The sequence below is a fragment of the Alternaria ethzedia genome (genome assembly GCF_023757985.1).
Source record: "Alternaria ethzedia strain BMP 0044 chromosome Unknown scaffold_1, whole genome shotgun sequence".
Lineage (NCBI taxonomy): Eukaryota > Fungi > Ascomycota > Dothideomycetes > Pleosporales > Pleosporaceae > Alternaria > Alternaria ethzedia.
In genome coordinates this window covers 265324-287939 of record NW_026056194.1, presented here as the reverse complement: position 1 = coordinate 287939, position 22616 = coordinate 265324, and the positions used below count along the sequence as shown (strand labels likewise).

At 51.2% G+C, this 22616-nt stretch overlaps 7 protein-coding genes across 7 annotated transcripts; 3 read left to right on the top strand and 4 right to left on the bottom strand.

The window, feature by feature from the left end:
- Positions 1 to 569: 569 nt before the first annotated feature.
- On the bottom strand, positions 570 to 2178 carry J4E87_000096 (uncharacterized protein; the record flags this gene model as incomplete). The annotated part of the gene is made up of 4 exons (XM_049371755.1): positions 570 to 899; positions 1124 to 1590; positions 1708 to 1795; positions 1861 to 2178. 4 exons carry the CDS (start codon positions 2176 to 2178, stop codon positions 570 to 572), a joined length of 1203 nt encoding a protein of 400 aa, XP_049237889.1.
- A 3412-nt stretch (positions 2179 to 5590) lies between these two features.
- On the bottom strand, positions 5591 to 7373 carry J4E87_000095 (uncharacterized protein; the record flags this gene model as incomplete). The annotated part of the gene is made up of 3 exons (XM_049371754.1): positions 5591 to 5753; positions 5805 to 7168; positions 7215 to 7373. 3 exons carry the CDS (start codon positions 7371 to 7373, stop codon positions 5591 to 5593), a joined length of 1686 nt encoding a protein of 561 aa, XP_049237888.1.
- Positions 7374 to 8461: 1088 nt separating this feature from the next.
- On the top strand, positions 8462 to 10046 carry J4E87_000094 (uncharacterized protein; the record flags this gene model as incomplete). The annotated part of the gene is made up of 2 exons (XM_049371753.1): positions 8462 to 8683; positions 9264 to 10046. The coding sequence occupies 2 exons, from the start codon at positions 8462 to 8464 to the stop codon at positions 10044 to 10046; spliced, it is 1005 nt and encodes a 334-aa protein (XP_049237887.1).
- Positions 10047 to 11023: 977 nt separating this feature from the next.
- Positions 11024 to 12797, top strand: J4E87_000093 (uncharacterized protein; the record flags this gene model as incomplete). The annotated part of the gene is made up of 5 exons (XM_049371752.1): positions 11024 to 11452; positions 11501 to 11968; positions 12021 to 12224; positions 12279 to 12492; positions 12550 to 12797. 5 exons carry the CDS (start codon positions 11024 to 11026, stop codon positions 12795 to 12797), a joined length of 1563 nt encoding a protein of 520 aa, XP_049237886.1.
- A 337-nt stretch (positions 12798 to 13134) lies between these two features.
- Positions 13135 to 14608, bottom strand: J4E87_000092 (uncharacterized protein; the record flags this gene model as incomplete). Its single annotated transcript, XM_049371751.1, has 3 exons — positions 13135 to 13763; positions 13813 to 14427; positions 14479 to 14608. 3 exons carry the CDS (start codon positions 14606 to 14608, stop codon positions 13135 to 13137), a joined length of 1374 nt encoding a protein of 457 aa, XP_049237885.1.
- Positions 14609 to 15259: 651 nt separating this feature from the next.
- Positions 15260 to 16438, top strand: J4E87_000091 (uncharacterized protein; the record flags this gene model as incomplete). The annotated part of the gene is made up of 4 exons (XM_049371750.1): positions 15260 to 15350; positions 15402 to 16067; positions 16129 to 16263; positions 16311 to 16438. The coding sequence occupies 4 exons, from the start codon at positions 15260 to 15262 to the stop codon at positions 16436 to 16438; spliced, it is 1020 nt and encodes a 339-aa protein (XP_049237884.1).
- A 3188-nt stretch (positions 16439 to 19626) lies between these two features.
- J4E87_000090 (uncharacterized protein) lies at positions 19627 to 21024 on the bottom strand (the record flags this gene model as incomplete). The annotated part of the gene is made up of 5 exons (XM_049371749.1): positions 19627 to 20008; positions 20062 to 20125; positions 20172 to 20307; positions 20364 to 20939; positions 21016 to 21024. 5 exons carry the CDS (start codon positions 21022 to 21024, stop codon positions 19627 to 19629), a joined length of 1167 nt encoding a protein of 388 aa, XP_049237883.1.
- Positions 21025 to 22616: the final 1592 nt, after the last annotated feature.

The following is a 22616-nucleotide window of genomic DNA, read 5'->3' as shown; positions in this document are numbered from 1 at the left end:
GACATTGGCGTTGAGCGACATGAAGAGATGGTGTGGTGATATCGAGATGACGTTTCTTCCTGTCTGAAAACATTCAAGCTTCAAGTAGATCTGATGGCGTGCTGTAAACCGTATCGTATCACGTACCCAGCTTCAGTGAGCCCTTGCATTCCGCAACACACGAGCCCTATCTTCAGTCTTTCATTGGACGGTCAATACGAGGCGGCTTGTCGACAACAGCTCTGTGATCACCTTGTCTTGCATAGTGAAGCAAATTTACCGGTGGAGGAGCTGTCCAACAAGATAGACAAGACAATGTACAAGCCAGCCAGCCAACTAAGATGATGGGATGACAGCCGAGTTTGGCATCAATGGACAGAGATCGTACCGTCCTCACGATCATCAATAAGAACTTCCCAGTTAGTGACTTCATTAGGCAGCGGCGCAGATACAGGAGGCCTCACGGCAAGGCCGATTGGGGTTTGCTGGTCCAAGAGTAGCGAGAGACATCGGGAGGGCGAAGTAAAGGCGGCACTCGCTAATATTGAGTGATGATTGCATTTGTTCTACAGCAGTGGCCAGACTAAGTCTCATTCACGTCCCCTTCTTTTAGCTGCATCGACTGGCTGTCCAATGGCGAACTCGGGTGTATCTGGCAGAATGAGTTGCAGGCCGTCTTTGTCCCTGACCTGGTCTATCAAAACGTCGTCCTCCGAGAAGGATTGATCGACCTCAGCAAGGATTTCTTTCAGAGTTGGTCTGAGATTATGATCGAAGTTCAAGCACCTCCGCACTAACTCTTTGACTTCTGGCCCGTACTTCCCAGCTGTATATTGTGCAGTGCTCTTCTCTGCGAGTACACCTTTTTCATCATTGGGACGGACGTTGCGCTCATGTCTAAGAGCTAACGGAATTTTAGGCTGGTCATCTTTTTTCGTGCTGCGCGACCGATTCGTGTCACAACGAATCGGACCAAATGCATCAACTTGTTTATTACATAAGAGTCTCCATGCGATGTGACCGATGCCCCAAACATCAGTTCTTTCACCCATCTCGAGATAGTACGGTTCTTCTTGTTGGTGCATTTCCTAAGAGCGATTAGCAGTCGTAGCGAGTGATGTTTCGGAGAAGGAAAGGTACTTACAGGAGGATATCGCGTGTCAGTTTCGTGGATGACATAGTCGTCAGGATTGTCGGTAATCGGACAGTTGCCACGATCCGGACTGAAGAAGGAAATACCAAAGTCTGCGAGAACAGGCATCACGGGAGGCTCTCTAGCCCTCCAATCGTCAGCGTCGGCACGGTTGAGTCTAGCACTCTTGGAGGAGCCCGCTTTTGACTTTCCTTTGGCTTCCGGAATCTGTGGAGTATAAACATCCAAAAGTATGTTTGGTAACTGCAAATCCAAGTGGGTGATGGGTCTCCAGCCGTCAACCGGGGTGTCATCGATGTTGCCTTCGCGAAGCACCAGACAAGCAGTCGCGAGCGCTTTGATGGTATACCAGACGAAACCTTCTGGTACGAATATGTCCTCGTCGGTGGGTTTCCCGTCCTTCCAGCTTTTAGCATGAAATGTCATTGCCGCGTTCATGTCGCCACCCGAATGGTAATCTAGATACAATCTGTATCTTCTATGTTCCATCCATAGTCGGTGTGCGCGGCAACGGATAATATGACGACACATGGCTGGTTCCACGACACGACGTTCTTCGAGAAGCTGGTGGATACGTATTTCTTGTGGCAATCGGTCCCGCCAGTTCTTGGGATCGCGCCATCGGCTTGGTGTGAAGGCTTTGGCTTCTTTGATCACCATTCTCTGATGTTGATGTTAGCTTATCGCTGAGGAAAGGGCACTGATCGTGTCTGTGACTAGATACATACGTCACGAATATTGTTTGCTGCATCGGCTTCAGCCCACAAGCCGGCTGCGCCATAGCTACCAGATCCTAATAGCTTGATGCCATGCCAACGAGAGTTGTCGTTCGGTGGAGGCATGCGCGGCTCAGTGTCGAGCCAATGTTCCTTTACGAAATCAACATCGTCTTTTAACGCTTGCATGTCAAGGAATGGTGGAGCGGGATCGTCCGGTGCAGACCATGGCAGCCTTGGCCAGAAGTCATGTAGGTTAGACGAGACGTATGCAGGAGCAGCGGCGACAGGCAGAACATTCGCTCCGGTCGCAGGTGCAGATGCAGGCATAGTTTGCGTAGTCTTTGCATGGCTAACATCTGCAACCGTGAATGGATTCACTGGTATTGGGTTCGGGTTCGGCAATCCAGGACTGGTCGCCTTCCAATTTCCACCCGCATTCTGGGTTTGAGTAGCATAGTAATTTTTGACGTTCCCATCCCCGGTCCATATAGTAGAAATTGTCCGAATACGTTCCGCTAGTGGCTACTATAAGCAAGTGACCTTTGTCTGTACTTAGCAAATCTACTCACCAGTCGTCCAATTCCTATTCTGATGGATAAATTCGTTGGCATCATATCTGAAATAGTTATAAAAATTTGCGTACGGTGGGGCCATTTAGCTTGCCGGGCACAAGAGCTGAATCGATACAAAAGATGATAGCTTTTGTTAGAGGTGCGACATCCGTGAGTAGTTCGTCTTCCATTGCGCAGAACGCTGTCTTGATGAGCAGCGAATGGCCCATACTACAACAAAGAAATGACTTCTTTGCCGCACAAAAGATGAGTGCCGAAAACAGGAGCAAATGCGCCCAAACAATGGAGTTTGAGAGGTCGTGTTTCAAACGATCTCGTAGACGAACTTTGCTGTGTAGCCTACCAACGGTCAACGGTTGGAGCTGCCTGCTATTCCTGATGACGGAAAATGGCATGGTGAATGAAGCATCCTCGATAACTCGAACTCGCCATCATAGATTTGGGTGAAGACCTGGCCGAGATTTGAGTGATAGAAGCGCGGGGTTGCTTCATCGTTGTTCAATCGATGTCGTCAGTGTGCTACACCGCGCATGTCGAATTGCGTTTAGACCCAATGCATGCGACATGAGTGCGATTAATGTTGCCAGGTCACGATAAACAATAACGATACCGAGATGCAACAAGGAGACGTTTTCGGTTTCTGCAAGGGCAGCGCACCGCGATGACGCGATGGTACGTGCGTGCTTACATCAGCAGGTCTGCCCGTAACAGGCAAATTTCGATCTGGCGTTGATCACGGATGACGCTCCTGATGTTCAAGGCGACAATAGCATCGGGAACGGCCTCTCCACCATCCTCACCATTGCCTCAAGCGGTCGCATCATGCCGGAGATACAAGAGACGTCTGAATCCCATCAGCGCGTTTGGAGAAGCTTTTCTTCACTTTGGGGTTATGCTCAACGCTAACAGCGATGCTGCAGTCAAAATCGAATCCAAGTTTCCCCATGTCGCGTTGCTGAGCTAATTGTGTATCACTGGCTACCGAATGTTGCAGGCGTCCTGCAGGCATGGGGCGCAGTTGTTCCACTTCCACCTCTGCGCAATTCCACACTCAGATTTACATCAAATCAAGATCAGCTCATGCGGGTCGACTGCGATTCCAGAAGACCTGTCGGACCATGACATTATCTCCTCTTCCTCAAAGCCCGATGGTGGTCGAACCGCCTAACAACCTCTGTTCGCAGTGCGCAGCTTTCGATCTGGACGATGCACTTCGATTCAACCCTGGGGTACCGGTCCGAACCATCTTGAAAATAACTCGATTGAAGCCAGAAACTTGTAGTCTCTGCAGATTCATATCCGGCAGCATGGGTCAGGTGCCAGAAGGCGGGGTGTGCAACCTTAACGCAGTGCAATCTCACGTCGCAGTAACACCTCTTCTCGAAAAGATCGAAGCACCCATACTTTGTATTGAACGACGCAAGGAGTACAGTCTCTTCGATTTGTTCGGTATCCGCAGTTCCATCATCTTCGATCCGGATGGACCCATCAGTCAGAATCTGCGAGCAATTACACCTCTGATCGATGATTACACAGAAGCCCGCGAGTGGATCGCGTCATGCGTAAAGGGTCATGGATGTCACAAATTTCAGTTTTTGACCGAGTCAAAGTACGATACCAACGTACACAATCTGAAGGTCATCGACTGCAGAAACCGCTTAGTTGGAAAACTGCCACCAGCTGGGTCGTATGTGACATTGAGCTATGTGTGGGGCAAGCCGGACGCACAACATCCTGGCCAGCAAGCGGGCGCTGAGTCGTTGGAGCCGGACGTCTTATCGTGCAACTTACCTCGAACTATCGAGGATGCCATCAAGGTCACGCTGATGCTTGGGTACGACTACCTTTGGGTCGATAGATATTGCTTGGAGAAATCTTCAGAAGACTTTCATCGACAGCTCAAACAAATGGACAAGGTCTATGCAGGGTCTGTCTTCACAATCATCGCAGCGGCGGGATATGATGGGGCTTACGGACTGCCAGGTGTTAGCCGGCAACGTAAAGTGAACCACCCTCTCTACATTGGGCAGCGAAAACTGGATTCCACGCCCATGTTTTGTAACGATACCCTAGAGAACACGGCATGGAGTACGAGAGGCTGGACATATCAAGAAGGCTTGCTTCCGACTAGACGTCTTGTCTTCACCGACACTCAACTTTATTTCGAATGTCAAAAAAGATTTCGGATGGAAGGCTGGATAGCCCCCGAACATATGTTCTGGCGTCGTGGTGGGGGAAAAACTGGATACTTTTTCGAAGAACAAGACCCAGGCCTCTTCCCATCTGTCAAGGGCTACGCTATGACAGTCCTCGGCCGGATCGAAGCGTTCACAAGGCGCTCGCTCACATATGAAAGCGATGTACTGAATGCAATGCTTGGGATCTTCGCGTCTCTGGGACACTCAAATGGTCTCAGACACCTTTGGGGACTGCCGTACTGTGACAACGATCTTTTTGGGTCGGACAAAACACCGCTTAACATATCGCACCGAAGATTCGTCAGCAACTTGAGCTGGGATGTGGAAAGCCCAGCTAGACGACGAGTCGAATTTCCTAGCTGGTCGTGGACCGGATGGGAAGGCACTGTACGATGGGCCAGGGGGTTGAAGATGTTGGACAACGCCAGATTGTCCCGAGACAAGACTGAAATTTCATGTGCAGTGAAGCCGGAGCTCAACGACGGGAAAATTGTTGACTGGAAAACTTACCAAACACTATACGACTCCATCACACAGGCACCGACTATATACATCCATATCAGTGCTCACGTTACTCGTATAATGCCGCTCCCACTGCCGCAATCGCAGAGATCTCGTTCATACTATCTTGAGCCTGACCCGAAAATCTCCCGCATCGGACTGGCATCAACGTTCATTGATGTTGAACCTACAGCTCACGATCTTCCCAGCTTTCTCTTGGAGTCTTATGTACTGCACTTGCCCTGGTATTTTCGTCATGGACACGATAGAGAGCATCATGTCCTGGTAGTTCAGTGTCGGGGCTCGCATTGGGAAAGAATTGGTACTGGGACCACATCAACCTTATTGGAGGCATCACCGGTTAAAAAGAGTTGGATGGACATTCGCCTTGGCTGACCAAGACTATGCGTCAGCCCACCACTCACTACCGTCAAATCCGTCCCGGCTACTACTTTCTCATGGCAAGATCTACTTCTTGTAGAATGTACTCATGCGATACTTTGTCTCACCCTCGTATTGCGCAAGGTCTGCCAATGCCTGTTCGCCCTCTCGTACGATAGCTTGACGTATCCTTTCACTCCGAGGCTTTATGCTCACTTTGAACGGCTGCGGTCGCATGTTCAAACCGTTACTTGCAGATGTCAGTATCTCACATACTGATCGCTTTCCAGTAGACACTTACGTGTAATCAAATATGTCGACCGAAATGGGCTTCCCATTCTCATCTAGTGCTGGCTCGATCCTGAAGCCCCAGACCAATCGCGCTACCGTCAGCCATGTGCCCTGCTCCGCAAGCGCCTGACCTGAGCACACTCGACGGCCCCAACCAAATGTCATGTACCCTCTTTCGCCGGGGAAAGGTCGCGAATCAGGATGGTCCTTCAAGAAGCGGTTCGGGTTGAAACGGTCGGGTTCAGGAAAGTCACGCTCGTTATGGTGTATCGCCCAGACGTTGCCCTGTACCCATGCGGATTGCGGGATCAGATAACCGTTGTAGTAATCGTCTTGAACTGGAGCGTGTGGTTGTCCACCGATAATGGCTACTGATCGCCATCGGAACACTTCCTTTACAAATGCTCGCATGTAAGGTAGGTTTGCATCGTCCTCGAACGAAGGACTACGGTCCTCTCCGACAACGCGATCTAGCTCTTCCCACGCGGCCTGCATAGTTTCTGGGAACGCTCGCATGGCGAGAACAGCGGTGATGAGCGTACTACTTGATGTGTCGGACCCCGCACCGAACAGGTTACCAGTTAATGCCGAAATCTCCTTGTGATTGAGACCGTATTTCTCCTGCTCGCGAAACAACATCTTTGAATAGCAGTCTTCGTGTCCTGGCTTCTCGTTTGCTTCTCTGGCGAGCGAATAAAAGAAGTCATGGCCGCGGGATGACTTCTTCTTCGATCCCATGCCGTGCTTCCATGGGGCATATTCCGTAGGTGCGCGAGCAAGAATCGGAAAGGTCTCCATTAGCATAGGGAATGTCTTGCCCGGTACGTTCAGATCAGCCGCTCTGTGCATCAATGCGATGACCTCAGTGATGATTGGATCTTCGTGGCTCGCAACGCGTCTGCCAAAGCCGATGATAGAGACCACACTGGTCGCGTAGCGTTCAAAGTGCGCGACGTAATTTTCGGGGGTGCTCAGGAGATCGAGGGCGACGACTTTGCTCTCATCATTTTGGAAGTCGCGGTACTTCTTCACCTGCTGGATGCCAACGCCCTGGTGCGTCACTTTGCGTAGCATCCGAAACCGCTCCCGCTGCGCCTGCGTAGTAGTGATCAGGTTCACGAGGTTGTTTTGGCCAGATCCGAGTTCGGCAAAGACAAGCATGCGCGGGCGCGAGCAGTATATGCCAGCTCTTTTGTCGAGTAGTTCATTTGCGGTCCATGCATCGTTGATCCAAACGGTTGGGTTACGTCCGATCCAATACGTTATCAGCGGCGTGCTGTATTTCTTGGATAGCTCCTCGAAGAAAATCCAGGGCTTGTTGTCAGGCAGCTGGAACGTGTTGCCAACGATGGGGTATGGGAAGGGCCCTGGGGGCTATTCAACGTTAGTACCATCATCAAATCCTGTGTGTTGCTCTTACCATCTTCGATCTCATATACAGCATCCAAGCATAATCTGCAAGTACACCTAAAAGTGCGGTCAAGAAGACTGCCAAGGCGATATTGCCAGCACCAAACTTGGAGATGCCATGCTGCAGATAGTGTAGAGGCAACGCCTCAAACATTTGCTCTATCGCCATGTTTTCCGCTGTATTGATCGTGTTCACTGGGAATGCTCCTCAGAAGAAGACTGCTCCAAGCAACAGTTGAGACCAAGGGATGCATTGCAGCTCGCACGACGCGTCTGTTATGAAGCGACCAATGAACAAACACATGAATCAGAGCTTGCTAATCAACAGGCATCGCCGCCAGCAGCATTGAAAGTAGCCATCCTCGGAGGGTTGCATGCGCGCAACGCCTAACCCCACATCGCGGGGGTGGGGCACAGACAGCCGGGTAAAGTTTGCAGCCTCGTGGGCATTTCACACCCGAAGACATGCAAGTCTCTCGCACTGATACACGGAAGGATGCAGGTGGGCCAGCATCTGTGGGCATTGTGCCGGATGCGCACGTGAGGCGGCAGGCAAGGAGCTTGCGGCAGGTGTTGTGCCGAACCCCGGACGCGACGCGACGCGACGCTTAGCTACGCAGTAGCGCCGGAATGCACCTGGGCATCATCGACGTCTCTGAACATGTCGACACCAAAATCACGATGCCCTTCATCGCAATGTACTTTGTCTAGTACCTACTATTGCACTTTCTATCACGACTCGAGCACTAGGAGCGCCATGATCCCCTAGCACCCTATGCTCTCCTCTTTCAACTCGACTGCGCCGCACACGATGCGCGCGAACATCCGCGTAGAAAGCCATGACGAACACAACGCCCTCGAAATCCCGACTGTATATGGTCAGCCAAAAATCGGACGTAGCGACCGAAAGGGTCTCCTCCTTTGTGGACCAGGGAAGCAGTACCACTCTATCCCACCCACTCATAGGGAAAATTGGACACCCGTCTACATAAAAGATAGAAGGAAACAACTCAGGATGCCTACGTTGGATTACGATCTTGCTAACACTTGTTTCAACACGAATGTAGGCTGCAGGGCGCCTGTTCAGCTCCCTTGTTGAATGGGGTGGTGCCACAGATAGCCCTTCCTATCGTCAGCCAGGACCATGGTAGCCACCGCTCGCATCACTCGTACCGCCATTCATCTCGAACCCACACATAAAATCTGCAACATTTTATTTTCACCCCGAGCACCTCCAGCCACATCTCACCATCCAACATGGACGAGGACAGCTTTACGCCCGAGGACAGGGCTATCATGGATCACACAGACATTGATGTGTTCATGTCGGACTACAGATCACCGCCAGTTGGGAGAAGTCTGGAAGACCTACCCACCGAGCTCATCGGCATGATCGCTGAGAATCTCGACAAGAAATCTCTGAGCATACTACAAGCGCTCGGCAGTCGGACTATATTACAGGCCATCGATCATGCTCTTGTAAGTACCTTCTCCCCTTACCCAAAGCTCGATCTTTCCCTAGCTTGTACTCTATCTCACTCCAAGGTGCTCGTTAATGAGTCGCTAACCACCCTACCTTAAGACCGAAGCGAAGTTTTCCAGCCGAAGATGTCAACTCACTATCACGAGCGTCGAACGTCTCGAGGCCCTGTCTCATTTACGATTTGCAACCCGTATTCGCGCACTCGAGATATACTTTAAGTTGGAATGTCGGTCACCGACGAGCTTGCGATACGGTCAAAGCATGGACACAGCGAAATCGCCTTGCATTGGAACCACGCTCAGCGAATCTGACGTGCGAAACTTGTTCAGTGCTATCTTTCGGCGTCTACCGAATCTGAAGAGTATCACGCTTCGCGCACCTCCCCCGCTGAAAGGGATGGCTGACAAATTGTGCTACCCCGTGATTTCAACATCCAATCCTTTGGCAATGGGTGTTATGGGGTTCCGTCCCGAATTCTCGATAGCCTATTCACCAAAACACACCCATATCATGCATGCGCTTCCCATATACAGGGTCATGCATGCTCTGGTGGACACCATACGATGTGCGCCACAGCAGCTTGAAGAGTTCAGGGTTGTAGGGTTCGGGTTGAAGTGGCAGACTTGGCTACTGGGAACTCCAAAGTCGCTCTTCGAGGCTATTTCACCTGCTTTACGCGGCTTAACGTCATTGAAACTGGAACTCGACATGGCCACCTTGAAGACTGATGCATACATGTCAGCCCTCGTCAAGCTTATCAATACCAATGCAAATCTCCAAGCATTGGCTTTGTCTGTTGGCGATCAGGGTATCGGTAAGTATCAGATCCGCAATGAGAGTTGGGCTCCTCTGCTCCAGCTACTGGGCGGCAGTCCTCCATTCCGCCTACGTTCGCTCCATATCAACGGACTCGTTACGAGCACTACTGCACCTACACTCGCGAGTATCATCAACGTACACTCCTCCACGATCCGTCGCATTGTCCTCAAGAACACGAACTTCCATTACCCAAATACCCTTCGCGCTTTCTTCAGGGCTTGCGCCAATTCGGCCGTAAGCTACTACGAGACCGAGAACTTCTACTTTCATGAGAGGACTATGATAGTAGGCAGGTATCTTGATGATGATGTTTTGGAGTACGACAATGCAGAACTGCATGAAGATGTCAACAACAACCACTGTGACTCTGATGCATCCTGCCACGATTGGGTAAAAGTGAATTGGGACGGTTTTGATGAGGAGGATAAATGGAAGTTGGTCTTCGAAAATGAGCAAGGGCAGAAGCGGCGTAGCTACATGTACGATAACTTCATGAACGTTGTGGACATGGTCAAGGAGGGTAGTCTGAGAGACTCCTGAGTCTAGCCTGGCAAATTCGTTGTCTTAGACACTGTTTGCTGCTTCAGATTTAATACTACGTAAGCGGCATACCTGTAGAGTTGCAAGGTTCTATCTGGAAAGTGCCCCACCACCTTCGCAGTCGACTTCCCCGCCTCTCAACCATCAACTTCATTTTCTGTCCACATCAGCGGATCGCAACACTTGCTTTGAACACTTTGATCCTTCAGGCGGGCACGAGTCTCTCCACTTCCCGATTCCGAAGTGGAGGACATGAAGTTTATTGACTCGCTATGCACAGCTGTGAAAGTTAGTACATGCAGATCTTTACTGTACTTCACAATCATGGCCAATGTCACACGGCGTTATCGCTCCGACCGCACGGTAGTACCGTACAGCCTGTGAACTCCCCTGGGTTTCCCTGATTGTAAATGCGATGTTGGTTTTCTGGGGTCGCATCTTTCTAGGGAGGTCGTCGTGGCGGCCTTGATAAAGTTTCGAAGCGACAGCCTGGCCATGTGCTATTCCAAAAAGATGGCGGGTAGCAAGACAAGCACTAGAACGGCAGAAACTGCCGGGCGTTTTGTCACCCTTTCTGAATAGCTACCGGGCATCGTGATGATTGGTCTCGTACGCCACGCGGAAACGGGAAGTACCAGCATTAATACCTGAGATATCGTACATGGTACACCGCCACCTCCGCACTCCACACTTTAGGCTGCCTGTGGATTCCGGGGTAGGGGCAAGCTAAGCATTTCCAGGCACTATCGGCATATATTGGGACAAGAATGCTGGTGGGACCACATTCACAAAGATCTGCATGCCAGTCTGGATGAAAGGGATGCCCTGTTATGAGGCAGAAGGATCGCTGGTGCCAGCCTCTCTAGTTGAAAGTTTATCGCTTCTTGAAGCTAACCCTACTTCGCAACATCGAGCAAAACCTCGCCGCATCATCTTGAATTTCTTCATCACCACCTTTGGAGAAGGAAACCACCAAAATGCCCGATCTAACAAGCAGTCTGCTTTCCAATTGGAAATGCCTCGCGGCATGTACCCTCGTTTCCATGTCGCCGTTCCAGTACGGCATTGACTTTGGTGCTATCGGCGGTCTACAAGCCATGCGCGGCTTTCTCGAAGTCTTTGGCCATCCTGATCCCATGACGCCTATAGGCTACAACATCTCTCCCGAGCGTCAGCAACTCATCTCGTCTTTGATGACACTGGGTGCTTTTATCAGCTCAATGTTCGCTGGTGTCTTCGCGAAGAAGCTGGGGAGGCGCCAATGTCTCTGGATGGCCAGTGCGCTTTGCTGCGTTGCGAACATTGTCATGATGACTACGACCAACATTGCGGGATTGTATTCTGGACGACTCTTGATTGGTATTGCAAATGGGTGGTATATGACCTTTTCGCAGCTTTATATCCAGGTCCGTGTTCCCATTCCTTCGTCCGTTACATCACTGACCTACGACCAGGAATCTGCCCCAGCTCGATACCGCGGTCTCATGATATCCGTTTTCCAGATCTGGACTTCGGTGGGCACACTCATCGGCACTGTGATCGACAACGCAACACACGATATGAACGGTCGGAACTCGTATATCATCCCACTTGGAATGATCTTCATCGTCCCGGTTCTCATGTCTCTTGGCCTGTTCTTCATTCCCGAATCGCCACGTTGGCTGATTCTAGTCGAAAAGCCAGCGCAAGCCGAGAAGGCGCTCCTGTGGATGCGTCCTCATCCCGAAAGCGTTCCCGGCGAAGTAGCAGAGATCCAAGCGGCGATTGATGCTGAAAAGGCTGTCAAGTCGAGCGCGAACTTCCTGGACATCTGGAAAGATCCTGTTGATCGTAGGCGCACGCTGTTGGCTATTGCTGCGGTATCGACTCAGGCTGCTTCGGGTGCCATGTTTGTAATTGCGTACGGAACGTACTTCTTCCAGGTGAGTACACCGCTCCCATTCTTCTGAGTGAACTGGACTAACATTGAACAAGATGGCGAATGTTGGTAGCCCCTTCATGAACTCGTGCATCTTGACCGCCGTCGGTGTCGTTGTAGTTATGATCAACAGCAGCGTTATCTCGAAGATCGGTCGCCGTCGCGTTTTCCTCATGACTGGTCTTTCTATCTGTGGTGTTACGCAACTTATCATCGCGGCTGTCTACCACGTCAACCCTGGCACGACAAGCACTGGAAAGGTAGGTTTATCTTCATTTTATGGCCTATGCGAGGTTCTTACTGACCTATCCAAGGCTATTGTCGGTCTCTCAGTCATTTACATCATCGGTTACAACGGTATGATCGCTGCTTACGCCTGGCTTTCTGGCGGAGAAATCCCATCGCAGCGCCTGCGCTCATACACGTTTGGTATCGCATCGGCAGTCGCTTTCGCAGGTGCTTGGCTCACCACCTTCACTGCACCATACTTCATCAACCCCGATTCTCTCAATTGGGGCCCTGAATATGGTAAGACCTCCAGCTTCCCCTCTCTACAACTCAACCCCATACTAACATCATATGTAGGCTGGATCTGGGGACCATCTTGCTTCATCACAGCAGCATGGGTATACTTCTACCTGCCCGAGATCAAGAACCGCACTCTCGAAGAGATTGATGAGATGTTTGAGGCTAGGCTTCCGGCGCGCAAGTTCAGAAAGTACGTCTGTACTGGCCGTGTTGCAGCTGGTGTTGACGACAAGATCGAGAGGCGTGATAGCGACAAGGATGAGGTTGTGCACCACGAGGTTGTCGGTGCGGAGAAGAGTGGCTGAGCTATGACTTGCTGCAACGAGTGGATCCATTTGTAAGGAGATATCGTCGCTTGACGCCTCTGGCTCGCACATATAGTTAGGCTTTGCTCTTGGGATCAATCGATTTTCTTGCTCCTTCTACTACGCGTTTTCTGCTTCGATGTCATTGCTGATGTGTCCCGGTGTTACTATCGAACTGACGCAAGGCTGGACGTGGCTTACGTGCCTCTGAGCTGTGCACTTTTTCGGAGACATCATAAGAGCCTGACACCATTTGCCACAGACACATCGTGAAGCATTTTCAATGAGCTTTAAAATCTTGTTGGGTGTATCCTTGTGAGGATTCCGCTCGATTTATCTACGTAGCAACAGCACTAGCCTTCTTGATCGACTCATCCCCCAGTTCCTCCGCATGCTTCTCAGCATCATGGTGGAATACCCAATCCTCTCTTGGGAACTGAATCAGTGTCGGGTCCTTCTTCACCTTCTCCCAGTCTGTCTTGTGCCACATGTCCCTCGTCGTCTCACCCGTTTTCTGCACAGCCTTGACGCGATCGTAGCGTATATCCTGGTACGCTCGTAACGCGCCTCGTACGTTATCCTTTCCAGCTTTTCGTAGCAACACGGCGAGTGTGACACCATCTTCGAGTGCTTGCGTCGCGCCTTGCGCACTTGTTGGAAGGAAGGGATGCGCTGCGTCGCCTAGCAAGCATATCCGACCGTGACCTGGCGCGGAGCCATAGCCTGAAACCCAGTTGGGCAACGGGTCCCGGTATACGAGTTTCCAGTCAACGAGTTTCTCTTCCGGTGTCTTGGAAACGATTTTCCAGCACATTGGATCCCAGCCGTCCAACACAGTCTTGACGTCTTTGAGGTAGCCGGGGAAGGACCAGGATTCGTCGATGTCGTGGTCGTCACGGTGGGTAAGCACCCAACAGCAGTCGGTGCCGTTCTTGATGGTGCTGAATAGGAAGTGTACATCTGGGCCTTGGGAGTGTTAGCGTACGATTAGTCTTCAGAGTCGAAGAAGGCCTACCGATCCATCCGTTAAAGGAATCGCCGTTTTCGCAGAATTGCTTCGTCTCCGGGTCTGCGATCATGTCTTTATTGGTGAACCATGCTCGCCAGACAGCGTAACCACTGCTCTTTGGCTTGTCTTCATATCCCAACACTAGGGTTCTCGCCTTGCTTCGCACACCATCACTTGCAACCACGAGATCGCCAGCAACGCGCGTGCCATCTTCTAGCACGATGCCCGCCTCCTTCTCATCCTCCCAGTATTTCTCCACTCGTTGTCCCAAATTGATCTCGACGCCAATCTCCTTGGCATAGTTGAACACAATCTCGTGTAGTTCACCGCGGTGCCCGTTGAAGTTCGGCGCCTTCTCGTCGCGTGGTGGTGTCTTCTGGTTTATGACAATCTCGCCAGTGTCCCATTTGTGGATGTTGAAGCCGTATTCGGTGAGATCGATCGAGATCTTACGCATGTCGCGCGCGACGCGTCCATCACTCCAACGCGCAAAGATGCGCCCGGCGTTGGGACCGAAGGTTATTATGTCGCCGAGGATCTTGAGCGAGGGGAAGGATTCGTAGATGACGGGTGTGTGGCCGTGGCGGATGCATTCTATGGCTGCTGTAAGGCCGCCGAAACCTGGTGATGTGTGTTAGAACGGGGCTGTGGCACGGACTGCTAAGGACGTACCTGCGCCGATAATAATGACTTTGATGCCCGTCTGTGGCTTTGCGCCATTAGTGACTGGGCCGTTGTCGTTGGTCTCTAAAGAAGACATCTTGGGGAGGTTGGTCTCGTCTATTCTCGCACGGAGTGGCATGCGCGACTTCAATCAAGCTTCACGACTGGGCGGAATAAGGTAACACAACGCGATTCGATGCGAGAAGAGGTCCCAGGTATCCAGACGCATCGACCAGGTAATTGCTTGTGAGCGTGGGGCTCAGCAACCCTGCATCTACCGATGATATGGCCATGTACCCATCCTTCTCAGTAACTTCAACCAGGCGAGATGGAACCGACGACCGAGGTTGCAAGCGCGAGTCGTGGCGCTGAGGGCCTGCAGGTGCTGGACGCTTCTTCCGGCATGTCCCCTCCGTGGGGTGGAGTCGTATCATTGCGATGTGGATCGCCGTATCTGCCGGTTAAAGGATGTTGACGCGTGATGCGAGGTCATTGGGGACGCGAAGTATAGGTTGTAGCTGCCCCACATGGTGCTAACCTTCCCCGCCTTGTACCTACCCCGCAACTTTCACCTCAACTGCACTTGTCCATTTCCAGCGCATGCTGTCCCGAAGGCGACACAGATGCTGTGGACATGGGAGGAAATGCGCGTGCAGTCTCAATGCTTACGGATGAAGTCGCTGTGGTAGACGAGCTCAGTCCCAGGGAGAGCAAGAGCGAGACTTACGCACTCCCCCTGATAAGATTCTAAGACTCAGACTGTTACTTCTTGAACATATCAAGAGCCAAAATGTCGACTCTGACTCATCCTGAATGGAATGAGAAGACGGGCGGTCTTGAAGTCGCGAAAGCTTTTGCCGAGCAGATTCATGGCAAGAATGGTAGGACGTCAACATGTTCACGCTGTTGAAAGCAAAGTTGACTTGAACAAGTGCTCATCACCGGTGTATCCCCTGAAAGCATCGGCTCGTCCATAGCCCTCTCGATCGCCTCCCAAAATCCAGCGCTCCTCGTTTTCGCCTCACGCACCAAGTCCAAACTAGAAGAGGTCGTAAAGAGCACCCAGGATGTCTATCCAGACGTCTTAGTCAAAGTAGTCCTTCTTGACTTGATGTCTCAAGAATCTGTCAAGACTGCTGCAAAAGAAGTGTCGCAATTGACGAGCCGCTTGGATCTGATCATCAACAATGCTGGTATCATGACAACGGCGCGTCAAACTACCAAAGAAGGCCTCGAAGGTCAATTTGGCGCCAACCATATTGGCCATTTCCTCTTGACCAACCTGCTCATGCATCAACTTCTGGCTTCTGCTTCCTCTTCAGATGAAGGTGCCACCCGCGTCATCAACCTCACTTCTGCTGGTCATCGGTTGAGCCCTGTTCGATTCTCTGATTACAACTGGGAGAAGAGCAAAGACGAGATACCCGAAGAAGAGAGGCATGCGCAACTTCCTCCAAAGTTTGCGAAGGGCGCAGATGATGGTTACAACGGATGGCTGGCCTATGGACAGGCGAAGACGGCGAACATGCTGTTCTCAGTGGGTTTGAACGAGAAATACAGAGGAAAGGGTGTGAGAAGTTATGCTGTGCATCCCGGATGTGAGTACCCCGCCGCGCAAGCCTTTTGAGTGCGTGGTTTCAGAATCGCTAATGAGTTTAGCAATCTGGACTGGTCTCAGTCGAAACCTGGACGCGGATGGCGAGGCTGCGATTCGAAGTGTAAGTCCATTCTGGAAGAACCTTGATCAAGGTGCCGCAACGGTACTGGTTGCGGCGCTAGACCCAGCTTTAGATGGTAAGTAAAGGTTCAGTCGGCACAAGTCAATACTGACAACGTATCAGAATCAAAGGGTATCATGCTGTCTGACTGTCAGATGTGTGATGCGATGCCATACGCGACTGATCCTAAGTTGGCCGATCGACTGTGGGCCTTGAGTGAGAAGCTGGTGCAGAACAGCTTCAAGTTGTGAGGTAAAGCGATGGTCAACGAAGTAAGAGATCAGTTGTGCAATGACAAAGTGAAGGGTAGGATGAGGAGTGAGATTACCTAAGTATTGTCAAAAATCGATGCCGGTAGTGGCTGAGGAAAAGGATCACTGCATGACACCCGTTTCGCATTTTCCGTCAATGCCCTTGAATGATGCAGAGGTGTTTGTTTGTTGCGGTATTCGTACCTAGTGGCTTGGTCGTACTCCACCACCGCTGTCGGATAAGATAAGCGTGCACGTTCCACCGCGTCTTTCCCTGATGTCACATTCCGAGGTCGACTACCATGCCCAACTATCTTCACTTCAAGTACGGCCCACACCTAGCACACAACGCGTTCCAATTCTCCCCTCAATGGCCCGTGGCCTTCGTAGCGATTTAGATCCGTGTCCGCGTTGTCTCTATTCCAGCAATAGACTCGGATTATTTGACGATCTCGAAAGCTATGTGTAGCTACAGCTGATCACCTACTTCACGCGAGAACAGACTCACGATGGTAAGGGCGTGTTAAGGCCATGACAGCTACTTTTAAAGCAGATGATATCACCGCGTGGCAGCATGGAAGCGGCAACGTTAAAGAACACGATCCGAGAATCTATCCCAACCGTCTGACAGGCCACGGCCTACCAATCCGAGCCCCATAACCTACAAATCCCACACACCAGCAGCTGCGTGATGCCTTTGGGCTGTAAGCAGCCTGCTGAGGTCGATCGCACAAGCACTCTCGGACCACGGCGAAGACGAACACTCAAGCAAGGACGAAGACGGGAACAGAGGCGAGCTTGGACCTGAAGAAACGCTCGTTGCAGGCACTCGTGTACAGTCAGCCGGAGGTCGATTCGAACATGCATGCAAAACCAGAATTCAGCAACGATAACAGGCCGGACGGGGGGCTGGAAAGCGCAGGCAAAGGGAAGATGGACAAAGTGCTATCGAAAACACTCCAAGTTTGCCTGCGAAAGACAGTCTAGTCCCGCTGGACGACCGAGTCATTTAGAGCGAAACTCGCATTCAACGACTTCGAGCTACTCTTCACTGTCCTCTTCGTCTCCCTTTTGCTTTTTACGGGGTTGCTTTCCTGCGATCGGTTTCCTCCTCTTTCTTGCAAATGTATCTCCAATTCCCAGCCCTTGTTCGAGGTTCGACATTCTCAGCGGTCCAAAGTCCCTGCTATCCCTTACTTTCGGGTGGCTTGCCAGATACGCATTGATCTTGGCCCTCAATGTTGCTAGATCTGGCCGATGCTCTTGCTCCCAGTTCATGCAGCGCGCAACCAACGACCTCAGCTCTTCCGAGTATTTGCTCAGTGCCGGAAAGCCCAAACCTTCAAACGGTTTCGCCCCGGGCTCGTCTAGTCGCCCATGATCCGCTTCGCCAATGTTCACGTTTTGCGGCATATCCTCCGAGTAATGCAGTTCGCGCTGTGGACCAGCGACCGAGCGATTCGCAATCATATACCAGACTGCGGCTCCGATGCTCCAAACATCTGACTTCTCATTCAAAGGTGTCAAGTCAGGCGGAGTGCCTCGTGCAAGTTGTTGCTCCTGATGCGATTAGCACGAGTTATTCTGGGTGTCTCGATACCGAACAGATTTGACTTACGGGAGGGTACTTGAAACTGGTGTGGCCGAGCACGTACTCCTGAGGGTTGTCTGAGGGTCTCACTGCGGGATCACTCTGCTCCAGATCATACATTGCCATACCAAAGTCGCTCAAGACACAGTTTGGATAAGCATCGTCAGCCGCTGGCTCCAGGAAGATGTTGCTCAACGAGATATCGAGATGCGTGATTGGTGGCCAAGCCGACTCCGCTGTCGCGGGATCTTTCGATCCCGTTTGGAGGACCAGGCATGCATCAACAAGCTGCGACAGTACATGCCAGACCAAGCTCTCTGGTACGACTTTGAGTCGCTCAATTTTATCCGTCGCTTGTCCTCTTTTCCATCGGTCAAAGTGCTCTTTCAATCCCTGGAATAAATCGCCACCTTCACAGAAGTCCAGGTACAGTTTGAAGCGGCGCTGCTGCATCATCAATCTGTACCCTAAATGCCTCAACAAGTTATCATAGCCTGAGGTATCAGCGCCAGCGGCGGGTCGATTCGCGTCAATACGCTCATGTATGCGAATTTCACGCGGAAGATAATCTCTCCAATACGCTGGATCCCGCCATTTCCAGTTGTGTGGGCGGACTTCTTTAACGACCATTCTGGCCGTCACGATGTTGTGGTCGTCGACTGCGCACCACAAACCTGCACATCCAAAAGTGCCTGCACCTAGAAACTTCCCGCCTATCCACCTTCTTCCGTCGCTATATGGATCATGGGTATCATCCATCCACTTTTCACCGTTCTCGGGCTCTTCTTTAGACTTGATGGCTTTAATGGTCATGCCTAAGGTCGCATCATCTGGCTCCGCATCCCACGGCTTAGGTGGCCAGAAGTCGAAGGGATATCGATTTACCGGCCGTGGTGGCGCTACTGTAACGGTATGAACAGGCACTGTAACAGGGCCAGCAACGACCACAGCGGGCGGTGGCACAGTCATCGCAAGCGCGCCGAAACCCGCTGGAGCATTCACCCACGCCGGCTCCGTTCCTCCTGATCCATCACGATACGGCGGCATACTCTTATTTGCGCGCGCAAACGTGACGTCGCTCGCATTGAACGGGTTATCTGGTAAAGGGTTTGGTGTTGGTAGACCAAATAATTCTCGTCGCCCGATCCGCGCGTTGTAGTAATCGCGGATAATTCGACTACCATACCATAATGTGTTGACCGTGTTGTTTTGCTCGGCGCGGCTCCATGTGACGGTCAAGGCATTGGTGGGGAAGTAGGCTTCGCAGTCGCGTTTGAAGTAGGGCAGACCGGATTTATAGGGTGGTGACTTCCGTGGCATTGGTGGATGTGCTAAAACAACTTGTCATTCGATTTGTTTCCCAAAAGGCTATATCGGCAAGGTGCGTTCAGGACTACAACAGCCGAACAAAGAGATGCAAACTTCTTGTTGCGGCACTTATGCCGACGCCGGGAGATGGCTAATGCGGAAGGACAAAGACATGGATACAAGCACGTATCTACGGATAGGTTAGTGGATATTGTGAAGCCGTTGCCATAGCTATGGGCGCGTACAGATTTCAAAGTCGCGCATCGATCTGCCAAGACTAAAGCCGGGTCTAATTCATAGGTTGCCCAATCGCGAATTCCAAATCTCGAACGACCTCTAGCGATTCCATATTCCGATCATTCGCAACATTCGGGTGCGTCGTAAGGAAATCATCGATCCTATTTCCCATCTCCAATAACGTCGGTCGTTCACTCGAATGCCATGCCAGACACTCGAACGCCAACCGCTTCAGATCCTCGCTGTAACGTTTGAAAGTAGGAAAGAAACGCATGTCATTCCATGGGTCATCCTCTGGGTCGACGATGGTTCTCAGTTCGCCATGTTCGAGGGCGAAAGGTACAGTTGCGTCAATTTTCTCGACAAAGCGATATGGCCCTTGGCCGAGAGGGGGGAAGAAACCATTACTGAGTAATGAGTAAAGTACTGCACCACTAGGGTTGTAGTTAGTAAAATTCGAACGGGTATTCTATGGTGGTGTACGTACATCTGCCATACATCTGTCTTTTCGTCTAGGGGTACTACCCCAGCGCTTTCTGCTGCGTCGTTGACTACAAACTGGTGTTCCTGCATCTAATTAACTTTGTAAAAACATACGGATTGTAGCCTTGTTACTCACAGGCGCAAATCGTTCGTCTGTCATTTCCCTGACATACTCATATGGGTTGTCAGTTCCAGGAGCACCCATGTCCGTAAACGAGAGGCCGAAGTCTGCCAAGACGAATATTGGGTACTGGGCCGGTTAGCGCACACGATCTCCAACGTATCCTGCGGAGATTGATCACAGACCTCGTTCTCCTCATCCGCTGGCTTGATGAAGATGTTGTCAAGTCTTATATCGCAGTGTTTGATCGGTTTCCACTCAGGTGTGGTGTTCTGCACACCTCCAATACTGACCTGGCCGAAATGCAGGATCTGACACGCTTGAACGAGCGAGCTAGCAATTCTCCAGATAAGGCCTTCGGATATCTTCACACACAATCCCGCCTCGCCGGGCACCGCTTCTGAGTCACGGTAGCAACCGAACTCCTCATCCCAGTCATGATCAAGCCCTGGCTCCTCGCCTTGGGTATAGAATGTGTTCTTCATTCTGCTGCAGTGCTTTTCTAAAGCCTGCCAAAGATTGCCGCCTTCGTAGTAGTCGAAGAAGATGCGATAACGCCGCTGGGTCATCATCAAGCGGTAACCATGATGTCTGACCAGAGTTTCATGATCAGAACCAGCGGGCTCATCGTCGCTATCAGATACCCCACGACCGTTGTCGACTAGCTGGTGCATGTGGATCTCGCACGGCAACTGATCTCGCCAAAAGCAAGGGTCACGCCATTGGATCTTGTCAGGCCTCGCTTCCTTGATAACCATCCGCTGTTCTTTGTCAGCACGCTCTCTCAAACCTGAGTAATGATCATATGCCTGAAGTCACATACCCTTGATATGTTACCTTGGGCATCACTTTGACACCACAATCCCGCACAGCCAGAGGCCCCAGCGCCGAGAAACCTCTTGTTCTCCCAGTTTTGCTCATCTTGGATTGGCCAAAAGAATGGCTTTGTAGCCATCCAGTCTGCTCTAGGGCTCTCCTCAAACACGTCATCCTTGATGGCCTCGATCGTAATTTCCGGACCGATAGAAGCGTCTTCTGGATCTGCATGCCACGGCCTGTTGGGCCAAAAGCTGCAAGGGTAGGGTTGAACTGGAGGAGCTGCCGGATGAGCTGCCGGATGAGCTGCCAGAGGAGCTGCCAGAGGAGCTGCAATGACAGGAGCTGCAATGACAGGAGCTGCAATGACAGGAGCTGCAATGACAGGAGCTGCAATGACAGGAGGCGCAGCACCAGGTAGCTGCCTAGTTGCTCTTGCTAAGTTTACATCATTTTGGGTCCATGGTGCGGCTGGCACCTGATGTTGTTGCTGCATAGGATACTCAAACCTCTTCCCGACTCTTCGAAGGAAATAGTTTTGAATGACCATGTCTCCATGCCACAAGGTCTGAGCAGTCAATCTAACATCATCTAATAGAGTAAGCTACCATCTCAGCATGCCCATCTTGGAAGGCTTACCCCTTGACCATCCTGGTCGGTGAGTCCGACACCATTTCTCGAAAGTCCTCTTAAAGTAAGGTTGCCCGGTTTTGTATGGTGGTCCTTTCGTCATGATGACGTGTAAGGTGTTTTAAGACTTCTGAAGCTATAGTGTAGTCCAGAAGTGGCTTTGTAGGGTGCATCTAGCTATTGAGAGTTCGCATCTTGAATCTCCATCAGCTTCTATACAGTTTCCCATATCTATGGAATCAAACATGAGCCTTCGGCACATGTTGCGCTGTACCTGCTTTGTGCATGTCTTCTGCCGTTGGGGTCAATGATGAGTAACAAAGGAACAAACCAACAAATGCCAACGTGAGGCTGCGTGCAGACATCAAGCCCACAAAGGGTACCAACTATTTACTCAATCATTGCTTCACGGTCTTACCCGCTGTTTACCTCATGTGGCCTCTGGCTTTGTTCACGTTCTAAACACATACGATGGAGGATCGTAGATGAGTATTGTTGATCTCCTTTCGGATGAGCGTTAAACTGTCTGCATATCCTCAAAGAAGCCGAGATGCAGTAGCAATGGCCGGAGTACTAGGGTGGCGTTGGCTGAGTTATGTGGTGATTTTGGACGGATGCGCATAGTGGTGTTTGATTCAAGCTTGTGTAGTCGGCCTTTTCCACTACATCCCTACACCACTTGGGTGAAATATCTATGTCCAGACACCCTGGGTATTTCGTGCATATCAGGCACGCTGTGATCCAAAAGTACAGTGCCTAATATGGGTATTGACTAGTCTCTATCCTTTGGCCTAGATGTTGATGTGCATCTTGGGTCGGCCCAGCCATAGTGTTGTTCATTCCGTTGGCCCGTAACCAAGGCAGTATCGCGCGGATTTGCATGAAGGTGACTGTATCGCGGAAAGGATATCGATCGCATACGCCAGTTTGAGTAGCGACTTCGGTTGGGTGTCGCGCATCGAGACGGTGGGGATTTGGATATCTCGAGGTTT